This window comes from Echiichthys vipera, assembly GCF_963691815.1.
Source record: "Echiichthys vipera genome assembly, chromosome: 4".
Classification (NCBI taxonomy): domain Eukaryota; kingdom Metazoa; phylum Chordata; class Actinopteri; order Perciformes; family Trachinidae; genus Echiichthys; species Echiichthys vipera.
This window is the reverse complement of record NC_139829.1, coordinates 31,950,037-31,975,847: the sequence shown is the minus strand read 5'-3', so window position 1 is coordinate 31,975,847 and position 25,811 is coordinate 31,950,037. Positions and strand designations below refer to the sequence as shown.

Genomic DNA, 25,811 nt, shown 5'->3' with positions numbered 1-25,811 from the left:
GGAAGTGACACTTTTAACAAACTAGTCATGTAAAAAAGAGCTAATTCATTCCTGCGTTTGATCTGAATAAGACAAAAAGCTCCAGACCCCAGAGATGTTCGGCGGAGACGACGAGGACGGGGACTTCCTGTCTCCCGCGGGAGGGTGAGTGTGTGTGAGTGTGTGTTTCCAGCAGGCTAATGCTATTAGCATGGGAGCTAACTAGCTTAGCCACGGTTAGCTGCTCTCGTGCAGAAGTCTAAGTTAATTAAAACTCACCTTTCTGCTCTTTAAGCATTAAGTTTAATATTTAACATTCAGCTAATATTCAGAATAAACAACTATTAAGCATTTAAACTATTTTATTTAATTATGTCAAACATTAATATTAATATTCATCATGTGTCACGAGACTTGTTTTTAAATAATGTGATTTTAAAGATTTTTAATTATTTTTTGTTTATTTAAATCAGTTTTGCTTCTGTAAAAAATAAAAATAATATATTTGTTATGATTTATTATGATTTTGTGATGAATTTAAATCAGTTAGGCTTCTAAAATGTATTATAATAATGTATTTATGATTTTTTTAAATGATTTATTTATAAACTTCAGTCAGTTATGCTTCTGTAATTGATTATAATAATATATTTGTCATGATCTTTTATGATTATTTGATAAATTTAAATCAGCTATGTTTCTGTAATTTATTATAATAATATATTTTTCATGATTTTTAATATTTATTTACGATTTTGTGATGAATTTAAATCAGCTAGGCTTCTAAAATTTATTATAATAATGTATTTATGCTTTTTTAAAATGATTTATTGATAAACTTAAGTCAGTTATGCTTCTGTAATTGATTATAATAATATATTTGTTATGATTTTTAAAATAATATTCTTTTGCTAAACTTAAATGTATCATGAGGAATATAATAGAATAAACATGAGGAATATTCACGAGACACGTTCAGGTCAAAAGATAAGGAAGTAGAATCGATTTAAGTTTAATAAAAACATATATTATTCAAAAACAAGCCTTGTGACACATGAGGAATATTAGTCTTTACGTTGCATTAGTGGTTTTACATCTCCAGGTCAAAAGATAAGGAAGTATAATAGATTTAAGTTTAATAAAAACATATATTATTCAAAAACAAGCCTTGTGACACATGAGGAATATTAGTCTTTACGTTGCACGAGTGGTTTGACATCATTCAATGAAACGTTTTAAATGCATAACATGCACTTTTTTTATTCTGAATATCAAACGGACTTAACACTTAGCACCACGAAGCACATCATGTTTTCAAATCAAATCAACCTTTATTTATACGGAGCTTTTCATACAGAAGAGTATCGCACAGTGCCGAGTTACAGAGACGTACAGAAAAAGAGAAACATCAAATAAAATCAGGAGAAGAAAGTTAAAAGAACCCACAGTCATGCACAGAGACACACACACACACACACACACACATATATATACGTTCATACATACATTCACACACACACACACACACACACACACACACACACACACACACACACACACACACACACACACACACACACACACACACACACACACACTCACACCTACACAAACACAAGCTGTCACTACAGAGACATGGCCGGGCAGCGAGACCTGAGGTACAGAGGAGGCTAGAGGAAGAACCATTTCTTTAGTTGTGTCGTTAGTTCTTCCACCAAAACACCACAGGAAGCACGGTGAACCACATCAAAACGACTATGATGAAGTTCAAATTGATTGATTGATTGATTGATTGATTGATTGATGAAGCCCTTTATTCGTCACTAGTCACAAGTACCAGCGAAATTGCGGCGCACCTGTCCAAACATACATGTACATACAATGTGACAGAGGGGTAGACAGGACAGGAGGCAGGGATTGGATTGAGAAAGTTACAGCATAACATGAGGAGAGGGAGGAGAGAAAAAAAGGCAACCCCCAGATTGTACTCCAGAGGGAGTGCAGTGTGGGAACAGGAAAAAAAACACCTCAGCAACAAGCACATAATCACTGTTACAACAGAAAAACTCAAGACTAGCAACAGGGAGGGGGTGAGGGTGGGGGGTGAACCCAGGGTAGACAGCAGCCACCCGGTCCTGCAGCCAAATGTGTGCAGAATAAAAAAAAAGACCTGATATCGGTAATGCTCCTGCTGCTAACCCTCCTGATGTGATGAGACTCTGTATGTCCTCATTACAGTCAACTGTCAGCTCCATCACCGGTGTTTAACATGCAAAAGTCTGCAGCTGCTAAAGTCTTTTTAATCTAATTATGCAGATTACATCAGTCATGGAGGATTATAGCAGTTAATATGAGGAGTTCTATTAGATGGACTCACACAGATTTCGTATGTACGTGCGGTGCCACTGCTGGTCTGAAGAGTTATCACATGTTTTATCACATGTCTCCATTGTCTTCGTCATCTGCAGCTTTTTTCCATCTGGATAAAGCTCCTAACTCTGTCACGGTGTTCAGGTCTGCACTGAAATCTATTCAATTCAGTTTCATTTACAGTGCCAATTCATAACTAAAGTTATCTCAGGACACTTTACAGAGTAGGTAAAGACCACACTCTATGACTTATTTATGATTTACACAGACCCAACAATTCCCCCGTAGAGTACGGTGGCGTTGAAAACCTTCACTATAACAGACAGGAACGTCAGACAGACCCAGCTCTGTGGAGGACGCACATCTGTCTGCACCGGAGAGAGGAAGAGAAGGAGAGAGAGAGAGAGAGAAGGAGAGAGAGAGAGAGAAGGAGAGAGAGAGAGAGAAAGACGGACAGATGGACAGAGATGCAAGCAACCTAAGAGTAACAGTAACTATAATAATATCTATAGTAATGTGAATATGACTGATATGTTATAACAGTTAATACAACAGCACAGCAGAAACAAGCACAGTAAGTGAGTAATTACAGCTGTGATACAGTGACATATATCACTGATGGTGTCTTTATGGCTACAAATGTTATAGTTTATAAACTAAGGACAGTTTATATGAGTAACAGTGATGATAGCAGCAGGAAGCGTCATGCAGGACCACAGCAGCAGGCACCACCACCATCAGCAGAGACCTGAGATACGACAAAACACAAACTGACTCATGTCACGTTCATTTTCTAACCTTTATAAATGTCTAATAAACCAAACTCCTGTTTAGAGCTCAAAGTACATCGTCACTTATATAAAACAAAGAATATAGTTATTACATGAGCAGGCTGTGATCGCTCACTCCAGGTAGGGAATGAGTCCTGACCCCAAGTGAAGGAGTTGAAGGACCTTTGGGATCTTGTTCACGAGTGAGGGGACGATGGAGCGTGAGTTTGGCCGGAGAATCGGAGCAGCGGGGGCGGAGCTGCAGTCGCTCTACCGCACCGTTGTGATGAAAAGAGAGCTGAGGAAGGCAAAGCTCTGGATCTACCGCTCAGTCCTGGTTCCTACCCTCACCTGTCATGAAAGCTGGGTCAGGACCCAAAGAACCAGGTCGCGGGTACAAGCGGCCGAAATGTGTTTCCTCAGGAGGGGGGCTGGAGTCTCCCTTAGAGAGAGGGGGAGAAGTTCAGCATCCGTGAGGAACTCGGAGTAGAGCCGCTGCTCCTTTGCGTTGAAAGGAGCCAGTTGAGGTGGTTCAGGATCATCTGGTAAGGATGAACCCTGGGCGCCTCCCTAGGGAGGTGTTCCAGGCACGTCCAGCTGGGAGGAGGCCTCGGGGAAGACCCAGGACCAGGTGGAGAGATTAGATCTCCACACTGGCCTGGGAACGCCTCAGGATCCCCCAGTTAGAGCTGGTTAATGTGGCCCGGGAAAGGGAAGTTTGGGGTCCCCTGCTGGAGCTGCTGCCCCCGCGACCCGACCCCAGATAAGAGGCTGAAGATGAGATGAGTGAGCAGGCTGTGCATCGTCAGGACGCATTATTACACCTCACCTCTCTATTATGAGGCTCTCACTTCCAGCTTTGCCCCGTTTTAGACTGACAGCCGTGTTCTCCCTGCACCGCATGCCCATTGTGTGAGAGCAGCACCGCGCGTATGAGCCGGTGGAATAAGCAGCCAGTGTATGTGTCAGAGGGAGGAGTGTTATGGCGGCTAATTCCTATCACATGCCGCCCGTTAGAGGAGCGAGGTGAAGCGGTTTGCCACGGGCCGTCTCTGTTCAGCGGAGACCCAGCACAGAGTCGGAGCTCCTCGCTTTCTCTCTACGTTGAGTTGTTGAATCTGCCACCGTGGTGTGACCACACGGGGGGGAGGGGGGGGAGAGATCAGAGGTGGCCCGGGACTCAAGCGTCGGAACGTACACGAGGAGGAGTTTGACTCTCACACATGCAAACGCGCTGCCCCTTCTCATCCCAGTTCCTTAGCGTGGGAGATGAGGGCCTCAAGGCCTTCAACATGTCCGTTGTGGGTGACACCAGCGATTACCAGTGGAAGGAGTTCCAGGGGTCAGTACCACAGCGGCGCGCTTTACCAAGGCTTGTCTTGAACACTCACAGGGTCGATCCCCTGGGTTGTAAATAGTGAGATTGCTGCCTGTTGATGATGATGTTGAGGTGTGTGATGATAAAGTAAATGTCCGGTTGACTCAATTACAATTACGGTTGATTTGTTGATCATTTGAAAATGAATTTGCAACCATTTTGAAGAATTATGTAGTGTTTTAAAGCTGTACACCGTAAGATTTTCTATCTATTTAATTGTCTTTTAAGTGAATGTCTCTCAAAGAGTGAGTTAAAACAGTGGTGATTGATCATGTGACCCACTAATGAAAGCAGAGGTTGTTTTTAAGGCAACTTTTTACTTTTACTCGTTACATTTTCACGCAATTTTCTGTACTGTCTACTCTCCTCACTTCTCCTCCTCCTCCTCGTTACTAGGGACGGGTACCGCAACTCAAATACTGTAGTATTGTTAGACTCTGACGTTTGTTGTCATTGTACTCACACTACCTGGGCCTCAGAGAATGCTTCTTGCTGCCTATACGTCATCACGCCGTAACACGTCACACGCATTGATGACGTCATGGCGATGCGTGGCTTTGTTTCCAAATCTTTCCGTAGACCTCAGAGTTTTTGTGCGTCTTGTCGACTGTTTTTGAATCTTTTCATCGACCAAATCTGCAGTAAACACTCCACCTCCACATCACACCAACGTGAACCTTTCACCGCCATTGTTTTAAATGTCCGCGCATGGTCCCTCCTTCTTTTTTCTACGTCCCAACAGGCGCACAGGAAATGACCTCAGAGCCGCCGTAGGCCTCGTGCTCGTACACGTGCGCACGCTCGTGCTCGTACATGTGCAAACGTGCTTTGCAAAAGCACACCTCTTCCAAACGGGCCGTGGACGGCAACCATACCGCTCCTAGACGCGATACGGTTGCACTCACACTGGTCAAAGGAACCAGACTTTAGCCCTGAAACCTGTTTGGGCACGGTACGGAGGCACAGTGTGAGTGCGCCCTATGAGTGTAACCGTAGAGTGGATCACACAGAACCGTACCCAGATGATCTTTACACTTGTTTTCCCTTGCAGGGCTAAGTTGGCGTCCCTGTTCGGTCTAGACCAGGAAGGCAGCCGGGGGAACGAATCCTTCCAGTACACGGCACCGAAACAGCCCAGAAAGAATTCCGGTTCAGGTGAGACGGTCCGAGCGGAGGCGTCAGTGACATCAGACGAGCCACGACTGAATCTGACGGCTCAACTCAGTGTGTCTTTTGTCCGTTTACAGCACCGGCCCCCCAGAAACCAGCGCCGCCGCCCGGAGCTCCTGCGGTGCTGTTCGCCACAGCAGTCCAAGCCTTCAGATAGTGAGGACCCAGTCTTTGACACTTTGAATATACTTTGTTTTTCATGTGTTTTCTAAACGTAAATAGTCTGTGGAACTCCAGAAAACCTCCTGTACGAGGTGGAGTGAAATTCTGCCTCTTTTCTCCCGTGCGCAGCATCAACGGACAGTATGTGAAGCAGGGGAAGCTGGGAGCAGCCGTGCTGGGCAACCACACAACAAAAGAGGTCTGAGGTTTGCTAAGTGGTCACTCGTTTGAGCTTATTGGTGTGACTCTTGATTTGTGTGAATAATGCACCTCTTCTTCTCTGCAGTACAAGCTGCTTCTGTACTTGAGCCAACAGAAACAAGTGGCCGCCGCCAAGATTCACGTGGGCTTTGTTTTCACGGTGAGTGGAGACGTGAGGGTGTTGAGCATGGACCGATAATGTGACGCATTAGAGGAGTAGCACACCTCACACTGAACTGACCTTTACAGTCAACACACAGAGCCACTGAACGTGTGTCATTACTCCTATAACCAGTGGCACGCAAAGCCATTAGGGCACTTTAGCACATGTTTTGGCTCCTAGAGGACACTATAGCACACGCTTAGTCCCACATGAGGACACTTTAGCATACGTTTTGGCCCCCATGAGGGCACTTTAGTACACGTTTTTGCTCCTAGAGGACACTTTAACACACGTTTTTGCTCCTAGAGGGCACTTTAACACACGTTTTGGCTCCTATAGGACACTTTAGAACAGGTTTTGGCTCCTAGAGGGCACTTTAGCACACGTTTTGGCTCCTAGAGGGCACTTTGTCACAAGTTTTGGCTCCTAGAGGACACTTTAGCACACGTTTTGGCTCCTAGAGGGCACTTTAGCACACGTTTTGGCTCCTAGAGGGCACTTTAGCACACGTTTTGGCTCCTAGAGGGCACTCTAGCAAACGTTTTGGCTCCTAGAGAGCACTTTAGCACACGTTTTGGCTCCTAGAGGGCACTTTAGCACACGTTTTGGCCTCCAAGAGGGACCTGTAAGTCTAGAAATTGTCTATGTGCATCTATATTTTCTACAATTTTGTGTCCAAATCTTTGTTTACTACTGCTCCTGCACGTTCTGAGATATCGTCACTAAATTGAGTTCAGAACATCTTTCGACCAAGACATAAATAGTTACTCTTCCAGGTATTCGATGGTCCATGCAGTGTTACAGCTGGCCCTCAGAGTGTGCTTAAGTGCTGTGGGAAGGACTTCTATTACACATGAATGTTATTGTAACCACATGTGGTGGACGTGTTGATATGACGTCCGAGTGGTCATGAAACATTTGCTGCCGTTTGGCCAGCAGGTGGTGCTGCAGCAGCATCATCTGGGTTGGACCTGTCTGAAATACAGCAGTGTTTACAGCCTAAAGAAAGTCATGATACCCTTTTGAAACAGTCACTTTTTTGGTTTTACAGCCTGAAATGATAATACGTTGTGATCCTCACATAGTTTATATAAAATGGGTAATGTATGACCACGGTGTCATGACAATAATGTGTTAGAAAAAGAGAAAGATGATGCATCCTGAGCCCAAGTGTTCCTCCTCTCGTCCCTCACCGCGTGTTCTCTCTCTCCTGCAGGTACAGCCAAACAATTACTGCACTTTCTATGATGAGCAGAGGCAGAACTGGTCCCTGATGTTTGAATCGGAGAAAGCTTCATCGGACTTCTGCAAAGAGGTCAGTGAAACGGGAGGAGTTTGAGATTCGTGTGCGACCAACAGAGTGATAAGATAAGATAAGCCAACGGGACCTTGTAGCGTCGACCTGATGGCAGTAAGTCAAAGGATTGGTGGAGGGGGTGGGTGGGGTCCTGTGTGATGGTACTGAGCAGGTGTACAGTTGAGGTAGGGGGGTTTTGGGGAGAGCCGGCCTGATGAGTGAAGTCTTGTTTTGTGTTTGATGGTGAGGGTGTTGTACCAAGCTGAGATACTGAAAGTGAGTAGGGATTCAATGAGTGAACAGTAAACCACAGTTAAAGTGTGCGAGTCACTAGCAAACAGGCTGTTCGTGCGTCATCCTGACCCACATTAGACACACAAGCTCTGGAATCACACCCCTTATGTTGTTTATGTGATCATGACTTCCTTCCTGGCGTGCGCATCAGGTGGGTTTGGCGAAAGCGAACAGCGCAGCCTCTTTAGATGCTGCGGTGGTCCAGGACCTGAGTGTTGGCGAGGGCCAGGCGGTGGAGAGCGGAGACTCCCTGGAGGTGGTGTACACAGGCTGGCTCCTGCAGAACCACACCATCGGACAGGTCGCACATTTCCACCCTTTACTCAACGGCTGTCATCATTTAGTCTCCAGTTCTGGTGGATTGGACTTCTCTAATGACACTCACGGACTCTGAAATCTCGTTTCAGATGTTTGACTCCAACCAGAACAAGGACAAGTTGCTCCGGCTGAAAATTGGAACGGGAAAAGTGATCAAAGTGAGTGAAAACGCACTGTACTTTAACAAGAATCGCATCTTATGGTCCACACGAAAGCTCTTTTATCTTGTTCTTACTGTTTTATGACCTCGTCTGTGTGAGCAGGGCTGGGAGGACGGGATGCTGGGGTTGAAGAAGTCAGGTCGTCGTCTCATCGTCATCCCACCCAACCAAGCTTACGGATCCAAGGGCGTCCCCAACCGGGTCCCGGCTAACAGCACTCTTATTTTTGAAACGGAGCTTCGACGGGTAACGTTTTCCTGCACCCTCCTGCTCTTGTATTTGACCTTTTCTAACATGCCTGATCATCATAAAGCCTCATGAATATTTCATTTACGTGTTGAACGTTAAAGTTTCTTCAAGTCAGACAAGTTAGTTGTATGGTGAGGACGTCCTCCTCTTAGGGCGCCCTCCCACTGTGCCTCCGTCCCGTGCCCCGTGCTTTAGGGTCCTTGTCCCCCCCTCCAGGCCCGTCTGTACTCACACTACCTGGGCCTCGGAGAATGCTTCTTGCTGCCTATACGTCATCACGCCGTAACACGTCACACGCATTGATGACGTCATGGCGATGCGTGGCTTTGTTTCCAGATCTTTCCGTAGACCTCAGAGTTTTTGTGCGTCTTGTCGACTGTTTTTGAATCTTTTCATAAATCTGAAGTAAACACTCCACCTCCGCATCACACCAACGTGAACCTTTCACCGCCATTGTTTTAAATGTCCGCGCATGGTCCCTCCTTCTTTTTTCTACGTCCCAACAGGCGCACAGGAAATGACCTCAGAACCGCCGTAGGCCTCGTGCTCGTACACGTGCGCACGCTCGGGCTCGTACATGTGCAAACGCGCTTTACTAAAGCCCACCTCTCTCAGACGAGCTGTGGACGGCCAGCTGTCCGCAGTTATTGCACTCACACTGGTCAAATGCACCAGGCTTTAGCCGAAAAACCTGTTTTGGCCCGTCGAGGAAGGACAGTGTGAGTGCGCCCTAAATGGATAAAGACGACATTAGGAACACAATCGATTTCATTTACGTCTCCTTTTATCCGACCTCTTTGCTCCTAGTCGTTTGTAATCTTGGTTAAGTTTGAACCGAAGTGTTTTCTGCTGTTTTTGTTCTTTCAGGTGAAGTTCTCCAAGGACGACGGGTCCAGTAGTGCCAGCGCCAGCTCCAGAGGCTCCGCTGCTCCCTCCCCTGTTCCCTCCCCAGCCCCCAGCGTGGAGAATCTGGCCCCAGAGCCCCCTGCACAGACGACCGCCTCCGTTCCAGGCAGACCAGGGTGGGATTTAAATCTCAGGAAGGATTTTAAAGCATCATCTTGACTCTTCATTCAGATGATTTGTCTGATCGCACACTTTGTTTGTGTTTGTTTGCAGCGAGCCTCCACTTCGTGCAAAGTCAAACTCTCTCAGTGAACAGTTGACGGTAAACACCCTCAATGCTTTTTCCGTATTAACTATGTGCAACGATAATCAGTGTGTTCAGTTCACGTGGCAGCTGTATTGATGGAAGCTTCCTTTATCAACCCTCAGAACCCAGACGCCACCAAAGCCAAGCTGATCTCTCGCATGGCCAAGATGGGCCAGCCCATGTTGCCCTTCCTGACAGGAGGGGCCAGCCAGCCCGAGTCCAGTGATTCTGAGCTGGAGGTGGGTCCTCTGGTAGCTCTGTGGGGGTACACTTGAAGTTGATGAAACCAGAAAGAGGAGGAGGAGCTAAACCATGCAGGATCTTAGGGCCTACTCACACTGTCCATCCGTACCGTGCCCAAGCACGTTTCACGGCTAAAGTCTAGTTCGCTTGACCAGTGTGAGTGCAACCGTACCGCTCACAGGTAGTGTGAGTACAAACGGGCCTGGGTCGTGGGGGGAGAGGGAGGGGGGGACAAGTACCCTAAAGCACGGGGCACGGTACGGACGGACAGTGGGAGTGCGCCTGAAAGTTTCAAGTGCTTGTTTGCGTAATGATTCCATATCGTGCCCAAGCTCCTTCAAGTCTAGTTCGTTTGACCAGTGTGAGTGCGACCGTAGCGCGCCTAGGCTTTTGTGAAGCACGTTTGCAGATGTACGAGCACGAGCGTGCGCACGTGTACGTCATTACGAGTCATTACTCACCTTCTGCCACTGTTGCGTTGATGTGCAGGACACCAGCGGCAGCAGGGCGAAGGACGGGCCCGCGGCTCCATCTCCGGTGCAGATCTCCACTGCTGCTGCTCCGGCTTCAGCGCACGGTGAGCTTCTCCCACCTGTTCATGCATGCACTCCTCTGGCACCTTTAGAATCGAACCGTGAGGCACCCAAAGGTTCCCACCCCTCTTCCTGTGGTAGTTTACACCGTGTTTTACAGCGTCTTGGTGAATTCCCTGAGTCTGATTTAAAGTGAAACGTTTTGTGTTTCCTGCAGTGCATCCTCATCCTCACGCCGCTCCACATTCTGCCTTACTTCCCATCATGACCGCCGTTGCCCCCCAGCCCGGGCTGTCAGGCAGCAGCCATGCCTTTCAGGTGAGTTTTGAACTGATCTCTCATCAGTGAGTAAGTTACGGACACAGTTGGTAACACCAGTGCATTCCCTTGTTTCATAGCCTTACTCCTACACGCAGACCTCCGTGGCTCCGTCTCAGCTGCAGCCCGTTGGCCACGTCTACCCCGCACAAACCATCCCGTACATGGGTAAGAGCGTTCGAGCCTTCATGATGAGAGCAGTGGAGTGTTTGTGTATGCGTGAAATGTCAAACGCAGGGCAGTTTCTGAGGGCGGTTGTGTTGTTTTTTGTCAGGCTCCAGCGACGTGACTTCCTTCTTGATGACCGAGGCTCGTCAACACAACACAGAGATCCGCTTAGCTGTGGGAAAAGTAGCAGATAAAGTGGATCAACTGGTCTCAAAGGTAAAAACTCTGTGCACGAGGATCCTTTTTTAAATTAAGAGGCTTTAACAGAAAGGAGGTAGATCTGGTTCTTGTCTTTTTACTCCACAGGTCGATGACCTTCAAAGGCAGGGGAGTCTCTCCGTGGGTGTTCCTAGTATGTCAATGGAAACCTCCATGATCATGCACAACATCCAACGAATTGTGCAGGTAAAACACGTGAACAGTGCGGGCGCTGTGGCTGGGTGCTGAACCTCCACACGTTAAGACACCGACCCACTTTCTCCATTCCTAATCCTCCATAGTGTCAGTTATTGTGGTAAAAATGTGATGCGTAAGCAGTAAAAACACAGACACACACACACACACACACACACACACACACACACACACACACACACACACACACACACACACACACACACACACACACACACACACACACACACACACACACACACACACACACACACACACTGGGCTCACATGTGCGTGTTGTATTTTGAGAGGCTCGACTAGAGTGTGTAGGGAATTTGAAGAAGAATTCCTTTATTAGTCCCACAACAGGGAAATTCGATTATTTCACTCTTATCATTATTATTATTCATGTCACACACACACACACACACACACACACACACACACACACACACACAGGACCTATATACATGCAATTAATGGAGAGATGTCAGAGCGAGGGGGCTGCCAGTGACCAGCACCCAGAGCAGTTGCAGGTTCTGTGCCCAACAGCTCCTCGGCAGTGCCCAGGAGATGAACTGGCACCTCTCCGGCCACCAGTCCACGCTCCATTCATGGTCCACACAGGGACCTGAACCGGCGACCCTCCGGTTCCCAGCCAAGTCACCTATGGACCGAGCTACTGTTGTGGTTCTCAAGAACATTTTTAATAATGTACAATGTAAAATCAAAGCCTACCACACCATCACTGTCTGATTTACTAAACAACAAAGTACAAATACAATATAGATATTAAGAAAGTATCAAAGTAAACTCTAAGTTGCACCTATAAACCTTCAAATGTCTCAAAAGCCGACAGTGCTCCTTATATATGGACCAATATTGAGCCACAACAGGTCTCCAACTACCGTGAGCAGCCGCCGACTCTATTTATCCCCGTAGAAGAAGTAACGCGTGGTGCATGTTGAGATATACGACTGCGTGAAGCGTGCCGTTTCATTTCCATGTGTGTGTTTGTGTAAAGAGCCCAAAATGGCTCCTGTTAAGAGACACGCTTACAACGCAGAGTTTCAACTCAAGGCCATTAGTCACGCAGTAGAACACGGGAATAGAGCAGCAGCCAGAGAGTTTAACATGAACCAATCAATGGCGCCGAAGTGGAGGAAGCAACAAGACGACCTCCCCTGACTGTTGTGTTGACGTTACCTTTAGCGCAGCTCCATCTAATGGATGCAGAACGTAACCCCAGCCTCGACTGTAGCGTCTGTTCTATGCGCCTTATAGTGCGGAAAATACGGTACCTATAATACATTGGTGAGTTCCAGTTACTCACCTTTAAATAGCTTCAACCTCCAATCTGAAAGTATTTCATTCTGACCTCGTGTGTCATGGTGCTTAACGACCCGTCAAAGTGCCGGTTCTCTCCCACTACTGATGTCTTTTTGTTCAAATGGATTTTCTAAAGTTGGTAAAGTTGCGGAGCTGGTGTCAGCGTGGAAGAGTCGGCAGGTGTCTTGTGTTTGCGGAGGCTCTGCTCTTTGGTGAAAAACACAAATATCGAGTCTCTTCTCACACCTCTCTCCGTGTTCTGGGACTTGTCTTTAGAAATCAAACTGTTTTCTTAAAAACTCTCATTGTGTTTTTTAGGAAAACGAATGTTTGAAAAAGGAAGTCTTTGAGAAAAGCTCTCGCATTGAGGAGCAAAACCGTAAGATCGGGGAGCTCATCAACCAGAACCAGAGGTGAGTGTCACACTGACAGAGAGCCAGAACTACTGCAGCTTTGGTCAGTTTTGGGACTTCTGTCATTGTTTTGTTTAAAACTGTTATATCACATTACAACATGCCTTTGTAATTTATCTGTTAGATGTGTTTATTAGGTCGCACTCCCACTGTCCCTCTGTACCGTGCCCGAGCACGTTTCACAGCTAAAGTCTGGTTCCTTTGACCAGTGTGAGTGCAACCGTACCGTGTCTAGGAGCGGTACGTTTGCCGTCCACGGCCCGTTTGGGAGAGGTGGGCTTTAGTGAAGCACGTTTGCACATGTACGAGCATGAGCGTGTGTACGAGCACGAGGCCTACGGCGGTTCTGAGGTCATGGCACGGGACGGACGGACAGTGTGAGTGTGCCCTTAGTCAAGTCAAGAGATCTTTATTGTCCCCGAAGGGCAATTTGCCATGACAAAGAGCTAATAATGAAAAGAGATGGAATACACAATTTCCATTAAAAAGTCTTTGCAGTCCTCTCTGAAAAAACAGTGTAACTGGTACGAATGGTAAAAACGTTTTCTCTATCTCAGTCTCTAAACTGTCACGCTTGGATTTGATCTGGTTCGACTACACGGCATCAGAACCAACTGACTCCTGAGCTATTTTGGATTCTGATTTACATTTCCACAGTCACATCAAATCAGTAACAAAACCGGGATACTATCACCACAAAAATGTAACAAGACTTAATGGGCTCATGTCAGCTCGAGACTTAGGGCGCACTCACACTGTCCTTCCGCACCGGGACAAGTTCCCAAAAGGCCGCGGCGCGGTACGGGCGGACAGTGGGAGTGCGCCCTTAGAAAAACTCGTCCAGGCCTTTAATAGCAGTAGGCCGGACTTCTGTAAGGGTCTCCTTGCAGCTTGTTCAGGACGCTGCTGCTAGAGTTCTACCAAAGACCAAAACATGTGAGCACATTAAACCAGTTCTTAAACCATTACACCGGCTTCCTGTACGTTCAAAATCCTCCTGCTCACGTATAAATCACTACATGGTCCAGGGCCGACGTATATCACTGCTCTGCTCCCACTACATGAGCCTTCTGGATCACTAAGATCCTCCGAGTCTGTCAGAATCTGTTCGTGGTTCACAGAGTAAACTCAAATCAAGGGGAAGCATCTTTCAGTCATTATGCAACAAACAGCTGGAATCAACTTCCTTTCACCCACTCTGACCACTTTTAAAACTCTTATGTTCACCGTAGCTTTCTGCTAAGTCTTGCCCTGTGTATGAAAAGTGCTGTACAAATAAAGCTGCCTTGCTTTGCCAAAGAGCGTACGAGTTAAGGATGTGAGGTGTAATGTGGTGGTGCTGTTCTCCAGGTACATGGAGCAGAGTCACCTGCTGCTGGAACAGAGGAACGACTCCCTCAAGTCCTCCAGTGAACAGAACCAGGCCCGGTTACTGCAGGCTGAGCAGGACAAGGTGAGGACTCCACTTCAGGGGTGAAAAGGGGGACAATGGAGACTGTAGGTTGTACGTTGAGGCAACTTTTGTGTCAGTTTTAGATTATGGGGACTTTTTATACGCGCATTCATCAGCTACAACTCTACACACACTTAACACAGTGTATCATTCAGCCCTGAGGTTTATTACAGGCGACACACTCATCACTGTGACCTGTGTGCTAAAGCTGAATGGCCCCTCGCTTTCTAAGGGGGCACTCACACTGTCCATCCGTACCGTGCCCAAACAGGTTTCACGGCTAAAGTCTAGTTCGTTTGACCAGTGTGAGTGCAACCGTACCGCGCCTAGCTGAGGCACGCTTGCCGTCCACGGCCCGTTTGGGAGAGGTGGGCTTTTGTAAAGCACGTTTGCACGTGTACGAGCACGAGCGTGCGCACGTGTACGAGCACGAGGCCTACGGCGGTTCTGAGGTCATTTCCTGTGCGCCTGTTGGGACATAGAAAAAAGAAGGAGGGACCATGCTCGGACATTTCAAACAATGGCGGCGAAAGGTTCACGTTGGTGTGATGCGGAGGTGGAGTGTTTACTGCAGATTTGGTTGATGAAAAGATTCAAAAACAGTCGACAAGACGCACAAAAACTCTGAGGTCTACGGAAAGATCTGGAAACAAAGCCACGCATCGCCATGACGTCATCAATGCGTGTGACGTGTTACGGCGTGATGACGTATAGGCAGCAAGAAGCATTCTCAGAGGCCCAGGTAGTGTGAGTACAAACGGGCCTGGAGGGGGGGACAAGGACCCTAAAGCACGGGGCACGGGACGGACGCACAGTGGGAGGGCGCCCTTGTACTAGAAGGTGGGCCGAGACAGCAGGAGATGTGCCAGCTTCTCATTGGCTTTAATGCATGAACATGACTTTAAGGGTTAACACCAGCTAGGAAATGCAAAGTTTAACCCTGCGACAGTGACGGTGAGCGTTGAGATAGAAGCTGCCAAGAGGAAAATACGGCGTTTGCGTGTAGAGCAGTTAACTGCCCACAGGAGTAACAGGAAGTCCTGCTTTAGTAGCTTTCCTCTATGATACAGACGGACTGATTCACTAACTTACGCAAACTGTAAAGGGAAACAAACTATTCCCCTAACAACCACTGCTTTCACCATTGTCTTCTGTTCTGTTCAGTCTTTATATGAGTTACTGTCAGTGGGGCTTTGGAAGGTATTTAAGTTCTCATTAACTGTCTGTTACAAATCTATGAGTGCTGCTCTTCCTGCTTATTTGCGCTGCGGAGCTGCTCTGAGCAAAATCTAGCATTTCCTGCTCTCTCTTCTCAGCGTGCACTGCCTCAGGACCTGGGCTCCGGCCAGGTGAGCCTGTTTTCTCTGTGTACTGCCACCAGACTGGGGTCAGATAGTATCTGCAAAAGGTGAAAAGAATGACAAAGTGAAATAGCGTAAGTGCTCTAAATGTTTATATTCAAAAAAGCAGCAGAGGGCAAACAAAGCAAAGACGGCCGACGGTCGGTTCCATCAAACAAGCCACAGGACTGCAGTGAGTTTAGACATCTGGGATGTAACAGCTGATCTCACAGTCTGCTTTGTCCTGGCCCAGCCCTTCTTCCAAACACGCTGCACAAGATTTGAAGTATCACGTGGAAGTACTATCTGACCCACGTCTGACCGCTGCCGCTGGAACCATCCTTTTTACAAACCCCAGTTCACATCACGTTGGGATGTTGTGTGAAACGTGCATAAAAACAGATTACATCATTCATTCATTCATTCATCTTCAGCCTCTTGTCCCTGTCGGGGTCGCAGGGGGTGGGGGGATGGAGCCGTTCCCAGCTGACATCTGGCGTGAGGCGGGGTACACCCTGGACAGGACGCCAGTCTATCACAGGACACATAGAGACGAATAGAGACAGACAACCATTCACACCTACGGGTGATTTAGAGTCATCAATGAACCGAACACCTGCACGTCTTTGGACTGGATTTCTCCAGAGTCTCTGAACCTTTTGATGATATTCTGGACTGTAGATGATGAAATCAGCGAATTCCTCGCAAGTGTACGTTGAGAAACATTGTTCTTAAACCGTTGGACTATTTGCTCACGCAGTTGTACACAAAGTGGTGACCCTGGCCCCCGTCCTTGCTTGTGAACGACTGAGCCTTTCAGGGACGCTCACCTGTTTCCAATGAGCCTGTTCACTTGTGGAACGATCCAAACAGGTGTTTCTTTCCCCTGTCCCAGCTTTTTAGGAACGTGTTGCAGGCATCAAATTCAAAATGAGTGAAAAATTTGCATTAAAAAAAGCTAAAGTCATCAGATTGAACATTAAATATCTTGTCCTTGTAGTTTAAAGGATTAGCAAATCACTGTATTCTGTTCTTTTACACAACATCCCAACTTGCTGTGAGTTGGGGCTCGTATTTCATACTCCATTAACTTTTAAACTAACTTTTCTTTCTCTTTTTTCGCCTCCATCTCCTTTCCCATCAGCCATCACTCACCATTTTCCTCCCACAGGGTCAACCCGCTCACACCACTAGCACCAGTACCCACTCATGCAGGCTGTCACTATGTTGTTACACTGTCTCTGCGTGGCCTGGGTTTTCCTTAACCGTAGACAGACACCGGTGCACCCCCCTCCTCTCACCGCTCCCCCTGTCCCTCTACGTCTCCATCAGGTCCGTCTGACGGAGGATCTGGCTTCAACCACGGCCCAGCTGTCTCTGCTGCAGCTAGAAGCTTCCGCTCACCAGCAGAAGGCCGTGGAGCTGCAGAGTAAACTGAGCTCTGCACTGCAGGAGGGTGAGCGACACGGCCAATCCACCGCTGCCCTGGAAACACAGCTGGAAGGTCTGTGTAGTTGTTTTTATTCCTTACTTTTAGTCCTTTAATAACTCGCACCATCATCACAGTTCTATTCTTCTGTTTCTGCTAAAACTGTATTAGGGAGGTATCCATAATTAACATTAATATGATATGTGTATATGTATTAATATGCATCCACACAGCCTCCAGCAGCTCCGGCTCCAGAGGGTCACTCATGACCCTGTTGTGTTCTCAGGGCGCACTCACACTGTCCATCCGTACCGTGCCCAAACAGGTTCCACAGCTAAAGTCTAGTTCCTTTGACCAGTGTGAGTGCAACCGTACCGCGTCTAGGAGCGGCACGCATGCCAACCACGGCCCGTTTGGGAGAGGTGGGCTTTAGTAAAGCACGTTTGCACATGTACGAGCACGGGCGTGCGCACGTGTACGAGCACAAGGCCTACGGCGGTTCTGAGGTCATTTTCTGTGCTCCTGTTGGGACATAGAAAAAAGATACACACAAGATATACATGGCACATAACTGGTTCTGAACTGTCTCTGGATTGTGTCTGAACCCTCCGTGCGGTCACTTGAATTCTAATGCTGCCGTGTTTCTGTGTTCCAGAGCTGAAGGAGGCGGCAGAGAGGGCCCAGGCTCAGCACCGCTCAGAGAAGCAACGACGCAAAGAGATGGAGCTGAGAGTCAACAACATGGAGGAGGAAGTGCAGGACCTGAAGACGGAAAAAGAGAGCCTAGAACGCGTGAGTACACTTCATGTGTTTGGCCTTGTGTCGGTTAAACAGGACAGACTTTGGTTCTCCATAGTACACACTTTAATATCAGGTGAGAAGTTCAGCATCCGTGAGGAACTCGGAGTAGAGCCGCTGCTCCTTTGCGTTGAAAGGAGCCAGTTGAGGTGGTTCAGGATCATCTGGTAAGGATGAACCCTGGGCGCCTCCCTAGGGAGGTGTTCCAGGCACGTCCAGCTGGGAGGAGGCCTCGGGGAAGACCCAGGACCAGGAGGAGAGATTAGATCTCCACACTGGCCTGGGAACGCCTCAGGATCCCCCAGTTAGAGCTGGTTAATGTGGCCCGGGAAAGGGAAGTTTGGGGTCCCCTGCTAAAGCTGCTGCCCCCGCGACCCGACCCCGGATAAGAGGTTGAAGATGAGATGAGAAGTCACCATGGAAACAAGGCTGATACCGTATGTTAAAGAACTCTACAGCTGTAGAAAGAATCGAGGCGAGAGTTTTGAAATGTGAAATAACAATTGTGTAAATGACAGTTGATTCCTCTCCCTTAAAGACTCTTTCGGAGAGGAAGAAGAAGTGGCAGGCTGAGCGTCAGCGTCGGGACGAGGAGGTGGAGGAGCTCCGTAAGAGCAGCCAGCAGGAGTTGGACAACCTCCGAGCTCAACTTCGCAAAGCCAGGACCAGCACCGACAACGCTGCATCGGAACAGGTCAGACCCAATGGAAGAGCTCTACTGTAGGAATATCAGTAATAATGTGATAGTTACTGACCTTAAATATGCTGCGGACCCGTCAGTGAAACACGTTTTATCAGCACGGCTCCACATAAGACCACTAAAGACATACACCCTCTGTGCGTGTGTGTGTGGCAGTTGTGTCAGCTGCAGGCGGAGCTGGAGGAGGAGTGGAAGAGGAAGTGTGAGCAGACGATGGTCTCCGCTAAAGAGCAGCACAGTAGAGAGCTGACGGAGCTAACAGAGCAGAGAGAGGCTCTGCAGGACAAGCTAACACAGCTACAGGAGAAGGTAGACGAGACACACACACACACACACACAGAGGCTCGATGGTTGTTGACGTAATGAAGAACTGCAATTGTTCGCATTATCGTAGTTTTTTAATAAACATTATTTACACAAATAGACTTTCAACATTACCAGTATTGCTCTGTGTAGTGCACATATTATAAATACAACAAAATGGATGGAGCGAGAGTTTGGCCGGAGAATCGGAGCAGCGGGGGCGGAGCTGCAGTCGCTCTACCGCACCGTTGTGATGAAAAGAGAGCTGAGGAAGACAAAGCTCTGGATCTACCAGTCAGTCTTCGCTCCTACCCTCACCTGTGGTCATGAAAGCTGGGTCAGGACCCAAAGAACCAGGTCCAGGTCCAAGCATGTGAAATGTGTTTCCTCAGGAGGGGGTCTGGAGTCTCCCTTAGAGAGAGGGGGAGAAGTTCAGCATCCGTGAGGAACTCGGAGTAGAGCCGCTGCTCCTTTGTGTTGAAAGGAGCCAGTTGAGGTGGTTCAGGATCATCTGGTAAGGATGAACCCTGGGCGCCTCCCTAGGGAGGTGTTCCAGGCACGTCCAGCTGGGAGGAGGCCTCGGGGAAGACCCAGGACCAGGTGGAGAGATTAGATCTCCACACTGGTCTGGGAACGCCTCAGGATCCCCCAGTTAGAGCTGGTTAATGTGGCCCGGGAAAGGGAAGTTTGGGGTCCCCTGCTAAAGCTGCTGCCCCCGCGACCCGACCCCGGATAAGCGGATGAAGATGAGATGAGATGAGATGTGATTAAGTGTAAATATGTGATTTGTGTTCACAACAGTTCACGGTTCTGAAGCAGTCGAGAGATTTAGAAGAACAGACTTTGCTGCAACGTGGCAGACAAACAGAGGAGCTGCAAGTCCTTCAGGAAAAAGTAAGATGGATGCCCCGTCGTACACACACACACACACACACACACACACACACACACACACACACACACACACACACACACACACACACACACACACACACACACACACTCTCACTCACTGTATGCTGATCTCTCTCAGTACACAGCCCTTGAGCAGCATGAAGCAGCTTTAAGGGAGAGACTGGAGAGACGAGAGGCCGAGCTGGGGAAGAAACTGGCAGAGCAGCAGAGTTCAGGAGACACTTCAGCTGAGGTGAACACACACACACACTACACACACACAGACACACACACACACACACACACTAATACACATGAAACATGAACTATGAAAAATATTCTTTCTAATATTAATTGTTTGACAACCTTGGACACAGAATATCGACTTTATTATCCAAACATTTAAACAGTAAATCAGCCAGTTAAGATCTTCGTGTAGGCCCGGTCTTCAGTTAGAAAAGAGTTCATATTACAGGATTAATGGCTAATGCTGCAGATCATAGTTTACACTCGAGGTACAACTTTGGCTTAACTCTGATGATTAATGTAAAAGTTTGTGTCGTTGGCTGAAGTTTGAGACCTGTGCGTGCACGTGACACGTCTCCTCGGCTCTGTGCGTGCACGTGACTCGTCTCCTCGGCTCTGTGTGTGTTTGCAGGTGAAGCGTGTGATGAACGGAGTGTTTCATTCTCTGCGAGGAGAGTTTGACCTGGAGGAATCTTACAGCGGCCAGGCTGTGCTGGGGGTGATTGTCACCACCATCAAGGTAAGAGTATATGACATGAAATGCAATTTAACTTTTTTAAAAGGTATTTATTTACACACATGTACAAAGAACATGGGATCATCATCATTTACACATACATCATGACATATTGTCACATTATTCACGGTGCATACACAATATCAAAGTTCAGTACATTTCTCCAACTGAAGCCTGAGTAAAAAGTAAGGGCACACTCACACTGTCCATCCGTACCGTGCCCGAGCAAGTTTCACCGCTAAAGTCTGGTTCCTTTGACCAGTGTGAGTGCAACCGTACCACGCTCAGGAGCAGCACGCTTGCCGTCCACGGCCCGTTTGGGAGAGGTGGGCTTTTGTAAAGCACGTTTGCACATGTACGAGCACGAGCGTGCGCACGGTTCTGATGTCATTTCCTGTGCGCCTGTTGGGACGTAGAAAAAAGAAGGAGGGACCATGCGCGGACATTTCAAACAATGGCAGTGAAAGGTTCACGTTGGTGTGATGCGGAGGTGGAGTGTTTACTGCAGATTTGGTCGATGAAAAGATTCAAAAACAGTCGACAAGACGCACAAAAACTCCGAGGTCTACGGAAAGATCTGGAAACAAAGCCACGCATCGCCATGACGTCATCAATGCGTGTGACGTCACAGTGGGAGTGCGCCAAAATAATGGAACAGTATGAATGGAAAATGTTCCACTTCACATGTAATCAGCGTTAAACAGTGGAGGGTTTCTGCACAGCACATATGTTTTGTCGACCTTTCTTCAAACTTGTTTTTTCCAGAATGTAACTCTGCAGCTGCTCAGTGGCGCCGACAGATCTTCACTGAGGCCGAGTAAGAAGGAAGAGGACGCAGAGGAAGAGGAGGAGGAAAGTGACTCCGTGAAACAAAGACAGGAGGCTGCGCAGAGCGTGCACGTGAACGGGGACGGAGAAGTCAAAGAGGAGGAAAAGGAGGCAGAACACGAGGCGGAGTCAGAGTCTCAGCGGGTCACCGAGGCCCAGATGGATCAGGAAGTATCAGCAGAGAAGGAGGCAGAGACGGCATCTGAGTCAAAGGCACAGAGCCACGCAGAAGCATCGGAGGCCGCTGATCTCAGACCTGGTCCTCCCACTGAGCCGGAGCTGCAGGAGACCGCAGCATCTGCGGTACAGCAGGAGGAGCAGGCGGGGCAGTCTGTCCCTGAAATCTCTGCAGAGGAGAAAGACCCGACCACGTCTTTAGATCCAGATGATGCACCTGAGAAGGGTTCAGCCGCTGAGGATGGACAGGAGCCTGCGTCAGAAAGGAACGCGGCAGCGAGCAGCGAGGTGGACGAGGAGGGCGCGGACGACGGAGAGCACGTAGGAGAGACGCACGCCGCTGCTCAGAAAGCCTTCGGACCCCCAGCCAACCCACCGCCACCACCCAGCACACCGCCCAGCAGCCCAGGGGAGGACACGAGGTGAGTCCTGGCATCTGTGGTCATTACCCGGCTGTTCAGTCTGACGTAACACCCTTTCAAAATAAGATTTCCGGGTCCGAACGCGCCGTTGAAACAAAACGGACACAACGGCCAAACATGTGATTTCCCTTTTCCCTCTCTTTTTCCGGTATCCTCTCAGGCCGACCGGAGGAATCGGGGAGGAAAACGGAGAGGAGCCATTTTTTCAGATCACAACACCGGCCAAACCCCCCGCAGCCCCCAGCGAGGAGGAAGAGGAGGACGAGATGGTGAGGAAGGATGTGTAGACCCTCTCCCCGACCCCAGCCCTCTCCTTGTGTTTCGTTTCAGTGTCAAATCTACAGTTTTTTTCATCTTTGTGGAAGCTGTCGCTATATCCAATGAGACTGAGGGCGCACTCCCACTGTTCCTCCGTACCGTGCCCAAACAGGTTTTACAGATAAAGTCTAGTTCCTTTGACCAGTGTGAGTGCAACCGTTCCACGCCTGGGAGCGAATGCTTCTTGCTGCCTATACGTCATCACGCCATAACACGTCACACGCATCGCCATGACGTCATCAATGCGTGTGACGTGTTACGGCGTGATGACGTATAGGCAGCAAGAAGCATTCACCGAGGCCCAGGTAGTGTGAGTACAAACGGGCCTGGAGGGGGGGACAAGGACCCTAAAGCACGGGGCGCGGGACGGAGGAACAGTGGGAGGGCGCCCTGAGAGTAAAAAGTCATGTTGCTCCACCTCTGTCTGCTCCTCATGTCACCTGCTGGTGCCTGACCGTCGACCAATCAGGGCAGAGGATTCTCTGAACCCTGATCAAACTGTGACTGTTAACTGAGAAATTCACTTAAAGGGTCAAAGCAAAATGTGTAACTCACGCGATATTAATTCAGGCTGTAAAACAAAAAAAGTGACTATTACAAAAGGGTATCGTGACTTTCTACAGGCACCGTATCTCCATAGAGAGCATCAGTTCAGTCCTGTTGATGTTTGATCACGTCACTGCTTCGAAACGATGAAAGTCTGTTGTGTAATACCGTCGATGTGACACTGATGCACAGCCTCTCTCTGTGTTTGTGCCCAGAGCTTGAAGGGGTGTCCTCCCCCCGCCCCTCTCTTCGGTGACGACGACGAGGACAACGATCTGGACTGGCTCAACTGAGACGGGATCGGAACACCGCCAGTCTGCGTCTGCGTCTTCATCTTCAACGCTGTGTTTGCGGTTTGATCAGAGAGATGACGAGCGAGGCCTCTGCCCACGACCTCGATCGGATGAAGCCGGTCGGCCCGGCTCCTGACCCGCGTGCTGTCCCGCTCCCTGACAGCCGCGGCGTCGGGCCGGGGTTTAGATGAAATAACAAGCCTGTAATTTAAAGAAGAAGAATCGAAAGGAACCCTTAAATTATGCGATAACTGTTGGTGATGTGATTTAATCCCACACTTTTACGCGGCACTGTAACGCATTAGTTTGCTGAATCAGCAGTGCGCCTGTTTTAATGATTAGCTTTGAGATTATAGCTGCTTTTAAGAATAAAACCTTTTACACAGTTGTTTTTTAACTCAAATTCATTCCAGGAAGTAAACGACACAGAGATGCGGCCTTCATCGCTCGTCTCGCTGCGTAGTTGTTCGGCTCAGTCACTTTTGTCTACGACGGTTTTAAATGTAGCTTCATAGAAGGTGTTTCATTCATTCATCTTCAGCCTCTTGTCCCTGTCGGGGTCGTGGGGGGCTGGAGCCGATCCCAGCTGACATCGGGCGTGAGGCGGGGTCCACCCTGGACAGGACGCCAGTCTATCACAGGACACATAGAGACGAACAGAGACAGACAACCATTCACACCTACGGGTGATTTAGAGTCATCAATGAACCGAACACCTGCACGTCTTTGGACTGTGGGAGGAAACCGGAGAACCCGGAGAAAACCCACCCAGACACGGGGACAACATGCAAACTACACACAGGAGGGCCCCAGCAGGGATTCGAACCAGGAACCCTCTGAGGCGACAGTGCTTACCACCACCCCACCGTGACGCCCCGCTCGGCTGTACAGCTGTCCCTAAATACTGTCTATTGAATCTGACTTCAGTCTCTTGATTATTAAAACAAAGTTTATGTTTTTCAGTTGTTATTAGTTTACAGACATTTTAAATACGTGTTGAAGAGTTAACTTTGTTGTTTACTGGATCGCCATGGTGTCAACTCTTCTTCCTGGGGTCCTTAAAAGAGTAGAAATCACAAACATTACACAGTGAATAAGAAACAAGCAATTAGATTATTCCCATACAAAACAAACTACGATCATGACATAACAATACTTGGAAGACTGGGCCTGTATGAGCGTGCACTCAGCGGCCACTTTATTAGGCACACCTGGGGCTTAATGAAGTGTCAGTGTGGCTTCTACCGGTGGTGTTGTGTGTTCACAGATGCTTTCCTGCATTCCTCTGTTTAACCAGTGGATATTTGAGTTACTGTTCCTTTCTATCAGCTCCAACCAGTCTGAAGAGGAAGAGGAGGAGGAGGAGGCGGAAGAGGACAAGAGGAGTAAGAAGAAGAGGAGGAGGAGCTCCAAGCAGTCTGAAGAGGAGGAGGAGGAGGAACTCCAACCAGTCTGGCCGTTCGCTTCTGACCTCTGGCATCAACGAGGCGTTTGGACCCACAGAACAAAAGGAGAGAGAGGAGGAGCAAGAGGAGAGGTAGGAGGAGGAGAAGAAGAGGGGGAGATGGTGGAGAACAAGAGAAAGAGGAGGAGGACAAGAGGATGAAGAGGGGAGGTGGAGGAAGAAGAGGAGGGGAATAGGAGAAGGAGGAAGAAGAGGAGGGGAATAGGAGAAGGAGGAAGAAGTAGAGGAGGAGGAGGACAAGAGGAAGGAGAGGAGGGGGGGCAGAACAAGGGGAAGAAGAGGAGGACAAGAGGAAGAAGAGGAGGGGGAGGAGAACAAGAGGGAGAAGGAAGAAGAGAAGGACATGAGGAGGAGGAGCTCTCCCCAGTCAGTCCGTTCTCCTCTGACCTCTGGCATCTACTGAACTGCCGCTCACTGGATCTTTGCTCTGTTCCGGAGCGTTCTCTGTAAAAACCCAAGAGAGGGTTGTGGGTTAAAATCCCAGTGAATCAGCAGTTTGTGAAACACTCAGAGCAACGACCACTCCATGTTCAAAGTCACTTCCATCACCCTTCTTCCCTGTTCTGATGGGTTCCTGTTCTGCTTTGACCTGCAGCACACCCTCTTCACCACGTCTACACGCCTGAACGTGATTGGCTGATTACAAACGTGCGTTAACGAGCAGTGGGACAGGTTTACCTAATAAAGTGGCCGGTGAGTGAGCGTATACATCCGTAACGTGAGCGTACACACACACTCACACACATCACATTCCTACACACACATCTATAGTACGCATGTATACATTCACATGCACCTGCACACAAGTACGCATACACACAAACACACACATGCCAACATACACAGACACGTACGTACACACATGTCCACATGTACGCACACTCATGTCCACATGCGCACACACATGCGCACAGACACATACGCACACGTACACTCACACACACACACACACACGTACGCACACACATGCCCACATACACACACACGTCTCTGAGCGTTTCCTTGTTGCAGTGTATGCGA

At 48.4% G+C, this 25,811-nt stretch overlaps 1 protein-coding gene across 1 annotated transcript; it reads left to right on the top strand.

The window, feature by feature from the left end:
- fkbp15b (FKBP prolyl isomerase family member 15b) lies at positions 1–24,181 on the top strand. The gene is made up of 29 exons (XM_083912651.1): positions 1–144; positions 5,549–5,652; positions 5,745–5,823; positions 5,959–6,028; positions 6,116–6,190; positions 7,410–7,508; positions 7,936–8,085; positions 8,192–8,260; positions 8,366–8,509; positions 9,380–9,534; positions 9,632–9,680; positions 9,788–9,904; positions 10,398–10,485; positions 10,659–10,759; positions 10,840–10,927; positions 11,034–11,143; positions 11,234–11,332; positions 12,968–13,062; positions 14,413–14,515; positions 17,188–17,359; positions 17,940–18,076; positions 18,621–18,776; positions 18,939–19,091; positions 19,887–19,979; positions 20,119–20,232; positions 20,638–20,745; positions 21,508–22,169; positions 22,330–22,438; positions 23,249–24,181. Exons 1-29 carry the CDS (start codon positions 95–97, stop codon positions 23,324–23,326), a joined length of 3,627 nt encoding a protein of 1,208 aa, XP_083768777.1. The 5' UTR covers positions 1–94; the 3' UTR covers positions 23,327–24,181.
- Positions 24,182–25,811: the final 1,630 nt, after the last annotated feature.